The 11,797-nt window shown below is 38.1% G+C and overlaps 1 protein-coding gene across 1 annotated transcript; it reads left to right on the forward strand.

The window, feature by feature from the left end:
• Window positions 1-2,734: 2,734 nt before the first annotated feature.
• Window positions 2,735-11,097, forward strand: LOC103263348 (ATP-binding cassette sub-family A member 10-like). The gene is made up of 12 exons (XM_008061031.1): window positions 2,735-2,832; window positions 3,539-3,659; window positions 4,338-4,455; window positions 4,824-4,915; window positions 5,134-5,312; window positions 5,594-5,669; window positions 5,739-5,833; window positions 6,683-6,802; window positions 6,992-7,132; window positions 9,096-9,175; window positions 10,051-10,106; window positions 10,210-11,097. The coding sequence occupies exons 1-12, from the start codon at window positions 2,789-2,791 to the stop codon at window positions 10,306-10,308; spliced, it is 1,221 nt and encodes a 406-aa protein (XP_008059222.1). The 5' UTR covers window positions 2,735-2,788; the 3' UTR covers window positions 10,309-11,097.
• Window positions 11,098-11,797: the final 700 nt, after the last annotated feature.

The raw sequence follows: 11,797 nt of genomic DNA on the forward strand, positions 1-11,797 counted from the left end.
TTATTTTTTTATTTTTTAAACTTTTAATTTTTGTTTTTTAAAGATGTAGGGTACAATTCAGGTTCAGGTATACAGATGCTCATTATGCAAGTACCCTTGTTGATGAGGTGTGCCCCTCTTCCCAAGCAGACTCCCACTACTGCCAATTCTACTTCCTGGTCCCATTCCTGGCAGTTTCCTGCTACTGCCAATCCTTTTCTTGTAGTATTACAATAATTGTTCAAGGTCTGCTCATGAGTGAGAACATGTTATACTCAGTTCTTTGTTTCCGTGAAAGATCACTCAGTATTATAGACTCTAAGTCCATCCAGGTTGCTGTGAAGTTCATGATTTTGTTCTTTTTTATGGTTGTGTAATATTCCATCATGTATATGTACATTTTTTTTTCCCAGTCCTCTGTTGATGGGTAGCATGGTTGGTTCCACGTTCTTGCTACTGTGAACAATGCTGCGATAAACATACATGTGCAGTTATCTTTTTTATAGTGATTTGAGTTCTTCCAGGTATATCCCCAGTAGGGAGATTGCAGGGTTGTATGTAAGGTTGATTTTTAAATCTTTTAGGAATCACCACACTGGTTTCCACAGATGCTGTACTAGTTTACACTCCTACCAATAAAGTATAAGTGTTCCCTTTTCGCTGCATCCTCTCCAGCATCTGTTGTTTTTGAGTTATTGATGATGACCATCCTGACTGGAGTTAGGTGGTATCACATTGTGGTTTTAATTTGCATTTCTTTGATGACTAGTGAGGCTGAGCATTTTTTCATGTATCTGTTGGCTGCTCGTATGTCTTCTTTTGAGAACTGTCTCTTCATATCTTTTGCCCACTTTGTAATGGGACTGTTTTTTTTTTTCTTTTCAGTATGTTTGAGTTCCTTGTAGATTCTAGGTTTTAGACCTTTATCAGACATAGAGTTGTCAAATATATTTTCCCACTCTGTGGGCTGTCTTCCCACTCTCTTGATGGTTTTTTTGACTTTGCAGAAGCTTGTCAGTTTGATGAGATCCCGCTTGTCTATCTTATCTCTTATGGCATGGGCACTTGGGGTCTTGATCAGGAATTGGTTGCCAGTTCCAATTTCCATAAGGGTGTCTCCCGCATTTTCTAAGGCTCTTATAGTTTGAGGTTTTACATATAGATCTTTGATCCATTTAGAGTTGATTTTTGTGGATGGGGATAGTAGGGATCTTGTTTTAATCTGCATGTGGTCAGCCAGTTTTCCCAGCACCATTTTCTCTCCCCATAGGTTCTCCTCTCCCCAGTTGTTGGTGGTAGAGGCTTTATCGAAGATGAGTTGGTTGAGAAATGGAGGTTTTGCTTCTGGAATCTCTATCCTGTTCCATTGGTCTATATGCCTGTTCTTGTACCAATACCAGGCTGTCTTGATTATTGTAACTTTATAATAGAGTTTAAAGTCTCAGAGTGTGCTTTTTTTTTTCCTGGGAATTGTTTTGGTGATTCATTTCCGTTTATGCTTCCGTATGAATTTCTGTATTGTTTCCAGTTCTGAGAAGAATGCTGCTGGCAAATTAGTGAGTATTGCATTAAATCTGTAGATTGCCTTAGGTAGGGTATACATCTTAACAATGTTGATTCTTCCAATCCATGAGCATGGAATATTTTTTCATTTGTTTGTTTCAACTTTGACTTCTTTGAGCAGTGTTTTGTAGTTTTCATTGTAAAGATCTTTCATGTCTCTTGTTCATACTAACTTTTAAAAATATTAGCTATTTATTTTACTTTTTCTCTCAATTCCTAGCTTACTGACAGGTTTTAGTTTTTTGTTCTTTGTTTTTGTATTTGTCAAGAATGAATCTAAAGTCTTTTCAAAGGCTGTAAACATCTGTTAAGAATGATCAAATCTTCCCCTTTAGAATCAAGAAGATATTATTTTATACTGCTTTTCAAGAAATATTTATGTTTTCCTTTCACATTTACATCTTCAATTACTTAGAATTGATTTTTTTGTTGGTATTGTGATGTAGGGTCCTATTTCATTTCTATCTTTAAGAATGCTCAATTGTTCCTGCAATAAGATAACAGTTTATTGAAAAGTAAGTACCTTTCTTATTGATATTCAGAACTACTTATATTCCTATATTAGATGCCTGTACATGTAGGGTCTGTTTCTGGGATATCAATTACATTTTGTTTGCTTCTGCCAATTCCTAGGGACATTATCAGTCTGTACCACTTAAAAACTCCATTCTAGATTTGAGATTCTTTTTCAGTCATCCAGCAATGTGAATTTGGGCTGCATGTCTGTACATGCTGGCTTGTATTTCTATCTTTACTCTTTCTCCATGATAAACAATCAAGGCAACTCTGTAGCAACCTCTTCAGTATTCTTTAACCCTTTGAGTTCCACTTAAATTAGAGAAAGGGTATGAACACTGAAATTTGAGTGTTTCAAGGATGAGGAATAGCTCCACCACAAGAGTTGCTTTGGTGCTGAGGCTCTCTCCTATATTCACTTAGATTTGGCTTTAAAAGCTCTTGCTCTTTTGTCTACCTTTCTATGTTTTTAAAATAAATTATCCAGGATTTTTAGATTTTTTTCCACACTGGAAGAGGTGATTTGAATAAACATCTCCTCCTTGTGAGTATTTTCTACAATGTTTTTGTTAAATTTATAAGAAAATGGTTGAATCTTTCATGACAAAAAATAAACAAGTTTTGCTCATTGAGTTTGAAAGCCATGGCGTTGATCATTCTACTTATTTTTCTTTGCTTTTAGCCATACCTTCAGAGTATCGTTTTCCTTTTTGTTATACGGTGTCTGGAAATGAAGTATGGAAATGAAATAATGAGGAAAGATCCTGTTTTCAGGTTGGGAGAATATTAATTGACATCTGAATGTTATTTAAATATTTAATCTTTATTGGAATGCATTTGACATCAATTTTTAAAAATGAATTTACTATCTAACGCTTGGCTAAGCATGTTGGACAGTGCTATTTTGAAAAAAAAAAACAAAATTAGACTGAATGCAGGAATATTTAGTTTCTAAGTCACAGGTCTTTCTGATTTTAGGCAAGTTGATTTTTTTTTCCTATGCATCTCTATAAGTAGTGGTCAAGCACCACAACTTGTTTTTCTTCCTGCTTATGGCCGTTGTAGGTCCCTGAGCAGAAAACACAGTAACACACTGGTGCTCAACGTAAGTATGTGGAATATTTTGAAAAGGCAAGAAGAGTCAGTTAGGTGATCTTTCATCTTGGAAAACGATAGTGATCTGGATAGTGACGATGGGCTAAAAGACTGATAAATCTCTGCGTGAGAGAATTTTAAAAAGCAGAGCCAGCTGACAGGTGGAATCAAAGATTTTAAAGAGAATACATGGTCAAAGGGGATTTCAAGGGACGTGGCTACTGGCGATGGTATTTCTGTCAAGGGCAATCTTGTAGGCAATAAGTTAACCGTTTTAGATTTCTTTCAAACAAAGGATAATAATTTGATTGTAGAGATTTACATTTTCTTGATAGTGGTTGTATGGCTAGAATTGCATTTTTATGTCACTTTATTTTCTCTGTAGAATCTCTCCAAGAAACAGGGAAACGTATCCAAACCCAGAAGAGCTAGAAGAAGAAGATGAAGATGTTCAAGCTGAAAGAGTCAAAGCAGCAAATGCACTCAGTATTTCAAACTTGGATGAGGTGGTGCCAGTGACTAGACCCTTAATGAAATGCTGAGACAGTTAGCTTGTCCTGTAGAGTTGAGGAGAGTTGGTTCTTACTGGGAAAACTTGCTTTTTTCCCTGGAGCATTTCTACTTGCAGTTCATATTCCGTTAGTTATCTTTAAAAGTATCTACCCCATCCACATCATTTTAACTGTTTCTTCTTCGGTTTCCCGTGGGTCTTAATCTACCAGCTCCTGACTCATCAGTGTAATTTAAGAAGTTATCTGATATTTCTACCAACTTGAAGGAAATCCCACATGTTTTTAAAGAGTTATTATTTCATTTGGCATTATAGTGAAATTGCAATGTTAACAACTGTGAACCGCATATGAAAAAGACCCAGTGAATGTACAATGCATAGAAATCAATAAGGAATAAAATGGGAATGAAATTAGTGGAAAAGGCAAGAACAGATGCTCAGCATAATGCAGAGGAAGGTGTTTGATTCAAAATTAGTTTTATTAGTAGTTGATATGGCAGACTTTATTCATGAACCTAAATTTGGGTATTTTACTTGAAAAAAGAGACTGAATATTTTCAGCTTGGCACAAAATTTGGTTAGGGTTCATAGATTAGAAAATGGAACATAAGACATGAGTTCATAGACTATCTGAAGTTTAATAGGGACATCATGATTCTTCCATGTCTTCCAGAAACCAGTCATTATAGCAAGCTGTTTACGCAAGGAATATAAAGAAAAAAAGAAAAGTTGCTTTTCAACAAGGAAAAAGAAAGTAGCTGTTAAAAATGTCTCCTTCTGCGTTAAAAAAGGTTTGCATCAGTGTTCCCTTTATTAAAATATTTCTTACTCTGCAGGCTTAGGAATATGAAAAGGGTAACCTGCTATTCCTTGAGACTCTCTGTACATCTTGGTTACCATGTAATTATAAAACTTCTCCACATGTCAGCAGAGAAGTCTTTTCTACTTTGAAATCACGTCCCAGTTCAAATGGCAAGCAACCCGATCTTGGATCAGGAAGACCAAAATTGTTTCCATTAATGTAACATAGGAAATTATCAAGATACAGACTGAGCATTTGTTTCAAACTGTAATTTTGTTTCAAAATATTATGGAACAAAACATTTTTGGCCTAGTCAGCCTTAAAAGTAAAAATATCGATAATAACCCTTCGTTTCAGGTGAAATTTTGGGATTATTAGGACACAATGGAGCGGGTAAAAGCACTTCTATTAAAACGATAACTGGGTGCACAAAGCCAACTGCAGGAGTGGTATGTAACATGTGAAGCAAATTTAAATATCAATGGCATCCTTCTATTCCTATCAGTAAATACATTTTAAAAATATATAAATAAGTAGAAGAAAAAATTATAAAATGTCTCTTGCATGCTCCCAAGATATTGCAGCCTAATGACTAATTTATCTCCTTTAGTAAGAGAGGGATGAGGCAAAAGCTGAAGGTGGATCTGACATCCGGTCTCCTGTGCAGGTGCTGTTACGGGGCAGCAGAGCCTCGGTGAGGCGGCAGGAAGACAGCGGCCTCCAGTTCTTGGGGTATTGTCCTCAGGAGAGCTCACTGTGGCCCAGCCTCACAGCGAGAGAGCACCTGGAGCTGTACGCAGCTGTGAAAGGACTGGGCAAAGACGATGCTGCCCTTAGCATTTCACGGTACAGAGAGAAAGCCCACTTGCAGTCTGCGTCTGGGAGAGGGGAGGGCTATGCAGTTTCTCCAGGAAGGAGATCGGAAGCAACGTCTTTACATTTTACGCAAATAAAATGAGGGGAAATTCCCGAAAAGGGTCAAATTGTACGATTTAGCCCCTCTGACATGTTAACGATGACGAAAGGCACTGTCTTCAGATTGATGGTGCTTAGGGTTTTCCATACTGTTGTTTTAGATAGATGTATTTCCCATGTACCTCATGTTTAATCTCACCGGTTTTTGTCAGGTTGGTAGATGCACTCCGGCTGCAGGACCAGCTGAAGGCTCCTGTGAGGACCTTGCCGGAGGGAGGGAAGAGAAAGGTACGGCCGACTCGGGGTCCCTTGGGGCACCCCCAGCGGGGTGCCGACAGACTGCTCCTCTCCTTGCAGCTGTGCTTCGCCCTGAGCATCCTGGGGAACCCGTCGGTGCTGCTTCTGGACGAGCCGTCGACCGGGATGGACCCTGAGGGCCAGCGGCAAGTGTGGTGAGCAAAGTGAAGGTTAAGTGCAGCGTCAATAAGATGTGTCTAGAGTTGGTGTTTTGTTAGTTTGTTTTGTACATTTTGCTTCATCAACCTTCAATGGATGCTCACATCCTTTATTATTTCATTCGGTGACACCCAATGCAGCATTCAAAATTCCTCAAGGAAGCCAAAAACAGACATTTGAAGACTCCAGCAGACTCTTGACTGGCCTTGATTGGGCTTTCTTTACTTCTCCCTCTCTCTTTCTTCTTCCGTTTTTTTTTGTTTTTTGTTTTTTTTTGAGTTGAAGTCTCACTCTGTCGCCCAGACTGGAGTGCAGTGGCCGCCACCGCAGCCTCGACCTGCTGGGCTCCAGCGATCCTTCCGCCTCAGCCTTCCGAGGAGCTGGAACTATAGGCATGCACTACCACGCCCGGCTGATTTTTTGACTTATTGTATAGAGGAGGTCTTGCCTGCCCAGGTGGGTCTTGAACCCACAGGCTCAGGCAATCCAATCACCTTAGCCTCCCAAAGGCGCGGGATTACATGCTGAGCCACCGAGCCCGGCTGTTTTATTTTTCAGTTGTAGAAAGCCCTATAGTGTGCCGCTTCTCTATTTTTACCACACCTTCTTTTTCGCAAACATTATTTTACTTACTATTTACAGACACTCTACTTTTTCCCAATGAAACCAATGTAGTAATATAATTTGGTGACACAGCACAATTTTTAGTCTTTCCCTTCATAGCAAAGATTTTCTTTTGTAACCTAATATAATTTGTTTTTCTCTTTAGATTTCATACTTGTTCCTATTCATCTACTTTCCTAAATTATCTCCTAAATGCAAATGATCCCTCACTTTGTCCTTAGGCTGGCACTTCAGACCACTGTTAAAAACAAGGAGAGGGGTGCCCTCTTGACCACCCACTACATGGCAGAGGCTGAGGCTGTGTGTGACCGTGTGGCCATCTTGGTGTCAGGAAAGTTAAGGTGGGTGCCTGTCTTGAGCCAGCATTTGACTGCCGTGTTCTTACAGAGAGTTTCAGTTCACTGTGAACAGCTGACACCCTTCAGCTCCTTAATCTATAATTAAACACCTTCCTCTGCATTGGAAATCAAGGAAGGAATTAAGAGAGAAGTATTTTGTCTTTCAACTCCTCGTTCTCTTCCTTGGACTAGGTGTATTGGTTCCATTCAACATCTGAAAAGCAAGTTTGGTAAAGATTATATGCTAGAAATAAAAATGAAGGATTCTACTCAAGTGGAACCTCTCCACACAGAGATTCTGAAGCTTTTTCCACAGGCTGCAAGGCAGGAAAGGTAAAGAATGTGTTTAAGTAACAGGTGTGTTTTCCACTATCAGCATAATTTGGTTTTGTTCTAGTATGCGCAGGAAGAGGAAGGTGGAGCTGGCTTGTTCTTTATAAAAGAGGATATTTGGGGATCACCAGAATGTATTTAAAAATAAAAAGAAAGCAACTGAGGTGGAAAATCCCTTGATCCTAGGAATTCAAATACAGTCTGAGCAATGTAGGGAGACTCTGTCTCTTAAAAAAAAATCAGTTGAACAGTTACTTTCACTGAGTGTTTTAGAATTCAGAAAAGGTGAATGGTGTGTGTGTGTGTGTGTGTGTGTGTGTGTGTGTGGTGTGTAAATTGTGGAATGACTTAAGGATTAAGAACAAAATACTGACAAATTAAGCCATCAATTTAATGATTTTTTAAAAGGCAATGAAAATAATGTACTCACCTGTAGTATTTTACTCAATATGAAGTTACATCAAGAGCTCAATAATACAGACTTACATACTTGAGAAAGAATGACTCTATCCTAAATTCTCTGATTATAAATCTTTTGATCCTCTCTATGGTTGTACGTGGTCAACCATGAGTTACAGGCAGTGATAATCAAACCAATGTGAGCAGCAGAATGAGACTGAATTTAACTGAAAGACATACAGAATTGTCTTATGTACTACTTCTATTTATCTTTTATAGTATCTGTTGAACACCTATGTGCTGGAGGCTATGTTCTGAGTAGTCAGTAAAGTAGACAAGGTTCTTATGGTGCTTACAGTCTTTTGGAGGTGAGGATATTAAGCAAATGAAGATACAAATAAATGAGGATATAATATGGAGGCGGAACTTTAAGGCTGAGCAAGGTTGGTTAGCTGAAGAATGAGAATATGAGACACTGGAGATGCCAAAATACAGAGATGTAGACACCTGTGGCTCACAGGAAAAGGAAGAGGTCACTGAGATCTAGTCTGGCAATAACTGAAGTGGGATATTTTTAACAGACAGAAGACTATTAAACTAGGAGAATAGTAAGGTCAACAAGAGGGAGAGAACGTGAAGAGGGTCTGGGATGGACCCTAGGAACTCTCAGCTTTGAGATAGGATTGGGGAAGAGAAGAAATATGTTTCCTGTGAGGAAACTACTATCACCTGCAACCTTATCAACACATACTGGTGTCTAGAACAGCATGGCCATTCAAATTTCTGTGATGATGGAAATGTCCTCTATCTCTGCTGTCCAGTATGGTAGCCACTACTCATATGTAGTTACCAAGCATTTCAGATGTGGCTAATATGACCAAGAAATTGTTTTTTAAGTTTTCTTATGGTAGTTACTCTAAATGTAAACATAGACACATGTAGTTAGCAGCTACCCTATTAAAAAGTGTGGGCCTAGAGGGTTAGAAGAAAAATCATGAGTGTGGTTGTCTCAGAAGCTGAGAGAATGTTTTAAGGAGGATAAGTACAATTTTATTTAATGCTTTTGAGAAGTCTGAAAAATACAGACTAAAGAGCGTTCATTGGATTGCACAACATGGAAGGAAGCCTGACGGTCAAGAAATAATTTTTTTTTTAAGAGGAGAGCATTCAACAGATTTTAATTCTTATAGGAGAGACTGTGAATTAAAAGCAGATGGAAAAATTAACACAAAGGTTCTAGAAAGATTGCGTTTTGAGAGTAAGACATATATAGTACAATAAGAAACATAGTGCAGGCTGAGTATGAAAAATTGTCAGAGTTTTTTCTCAGAATTTATCTTTAGCATTAAATTTGGGGCAAACAGATTTTTGTTTTTATAGCATTTTTTATGACTGAAAATAAGTTGTTAGACACAGATTCAAGCTCTATCAAATCAGCCATGAAAAAATACTTTTTTATTTAAATAAAACTTTGAAAAAATATTTTGTTATTTTGGCTATTCATTCCTCCCCAATATTATACCACTAAAACACAGGGATAAATTTCACTATTTCTTCCTCTCAGGTATTCCTCTTTAATGGCATATAAGTTACCTGTGGAGGATGTTCGCCCTCTATCTCAGGCCTTTTCCAAATTAGAAGCAGGTAAGTTGGGGCATATTTAAATAAGATTTTAGGTATCGGTTGCATATTTTCATGTAGGAAACATACCATGCAATTTCAAGTAGAACAAGTAAGTAATCCATCAAGACCTGGAGAACCTCCACTAAAGTAGACTTAGCAGTCTTGAAGGAAACTTAGTGGTGGCCCTAGATGGTGGTTTGCTCCACCTGGTTCCTTCTGTGTGGACAAGGAAACCCAGCAGCAAGTCAGGTCACTTCATACTGCAGGATTGAACTGGGGGTACCAGGGCTGTTTCTTGCCATGACCACAATGCATGACATTGAAGGATAATTATCAAAATGTTGTCCCATTGAATACCAAGGTGTTTTTAGTGTCTCTATATGTATGAAACCCAGAGGTAGCTGAAGCAAATGTGTGGAACCAACGATTGGCAGACCAAATGAAGGTTAGAGAACGAAAACAGAGGGCTGAGATGTAACAAGCCAAGATCGAGGAGGGGCTTCTGAGCAAGTTCCAGAGATACCAACTGAGCTCACACTGAACTTTTCTAAAGCCTTGGCATGTAGCATTGTGAGAGTCATTAAAAGGGAGCCAGCCTGACGTGGACTCCTTCAGAGATTTACAAATATAGAACAAACTATGCCGGACAGCTGAGTTAGAGTCTAACATATATATGTAGAAAAATCAGAATGATATTTAAATAGGACAGTGGAGATAGAATACCTGATTGGCTACGTCAGCACGCTTCTTGAATTTATCCTTCAAGGAAATGTAACTATTTGGACTGTACCTTAAAGTAGTTAATGTTTTCAAAGTTGCTGCTTTCATTGTATGACTTTGAGAGCACTTTTGGTAAAAAATAAGTAAGCCACTAACAGCAGTCCCTTTAAATGCAGTGAAACAGACCTTCGGCCTAGAGGAATACAGCCTCTCTCAGGTCACCTTGGAGCAGGTGGGTTGTTGTGGCTTTTTTTGTCAGCCTCATCGGTGACCTATGTGTGAATCTGTCTTTCCGAAATACCCTGACATTTTTCTTTCTTTATTTTTTCACGTAGGTATTCTTAGAACTCTCTAAGGAGCAGGAGATGGGAAACTTTGATGATGAAATGGATACAACAGTTAGATGGAAACTCCTTCCACAAGAAGAATGTTAAAACCAAGATGTTCCTAACATTTGATTTTAGGTCCTACTAAAATCCACAATTCTAGGAGACTTATATTAACAACAAAAATATTCGGTCGTTTAAACACTCAATAATAATTAAAGCTATAATTGTAAAAACTATTTTAGGGTGAGGGGGACAAGGAAAGATAGAGAAAATTAGTAGTTACAGTTAACAAAATCACCTTTATTTTATCTTCAACATAGGCCGATTTTGTGCTTCATAATTCTAACATTACATAATAACTTGTTAGTTTTTGAGGATTGTCAATTGATTAATGCTGAGCACATTTTACAAATAAAAATATCGTTTTTTAGCTTAAGCTTCAAATATGTCAGCGACTTAAAAAATTATTTACTTAAATTCTAGTTTAGTGTGATGTTGATTATTAGAAGATCAAATAATTTGATGTGTGAAGTTGCACAGCATAATATTTTAATATAATGATATATTCTGATTATAAAATAAATATATGTGACTTTTAGGTTATATAGAAGTTATATGGATGAAAATTTTTTCCAATCTGTAATAAAACACCACAGTTAATATTTTGGCCAACCTATATTCAATGTATTTTTCTGAGTACTTTTTAAAAGTTGATATCAATGAACATAGTAATTTTCTTACCTCACTTCACAGTTCATGAACATTTCCCTAGTCATTATGACACTTTATGTAATAGTTGCATTGACGTAACGGCTGCACTGATGTACTATCATGGTTTTTACATTTTGGTCTTATACAAAGTTATGTCTTATAAATAAAGCTTTGATGAACTTCTCTCATGCCTTCTTTACTATGGTCTTAGGATAAGTCGTTCAGATCGCGATGGATGACTCTCTCTGCTCTGTAAGATCTAGATAACTTTAATTTCTCTGACCTGTAGAAATATTCATGGCCTATCTGCTATGGATACTTGTCCCTCCAAACCTCACATTGAAATTTGATGTCAACTGTTGGAGGTGGGGCCTCGTGGGAAGCGTTTGGGCCCAGGGGCATGTCCTTTATGAACGGCTTGGCGTCATCTGAGTGAGTTCTTATGCTGCTAGTTCCCAAGGGAGCAGATAGTTAAGAAGAACCTGGCACCTACCTTCTCTCTCTTGCCGTGTAAGCTCTGCACAGGCCGTCTCTTCTTTGCCTTCTGCCATGAGTGATGCCCACACCAGATGCCGACGCTGGTGCCATGCTTCTTGTGTAGCCTGAAGAATTGGGAGCCAAATAAACCTCTTTTCTTCATAAATACCCAACCTCCAGTATTCCTTTGTGGCAGCACAAATGAATTAAGATGCCGTCCTAAGATTCTGACATACCCCTATAGGAATTTTTAATCTCTTGCCCATCCTTAGTTATTTCTCTCATCTGCAGAACTCTTGTTGTCTGTTTGTGGTTTGCATCAGGTTTCTTATCTATCTATCTGTCTATTTCTTGTAGAGTCATGGGGTATAACTGAGGACTTATTACATAAATAGGCTGCATGCAG

The sequence above is a fragment of the Carlito syrichta genome, unplaced genomic scaffold, assembly GCF_000164805.1.
Source record: "Carlito syrichta isolate Samal-C Ts95f unplaced genomic scaffold, Tarsius_syrichta-2.0.1 Scaffold304923, whole genome shotgun sequence".
NCBI classification, from domain to species: Eukaryota; Metazoa; Chordata; class Mammalia; order Primates; family Tarsiidae; genus Carlito; species Carlito syrichta.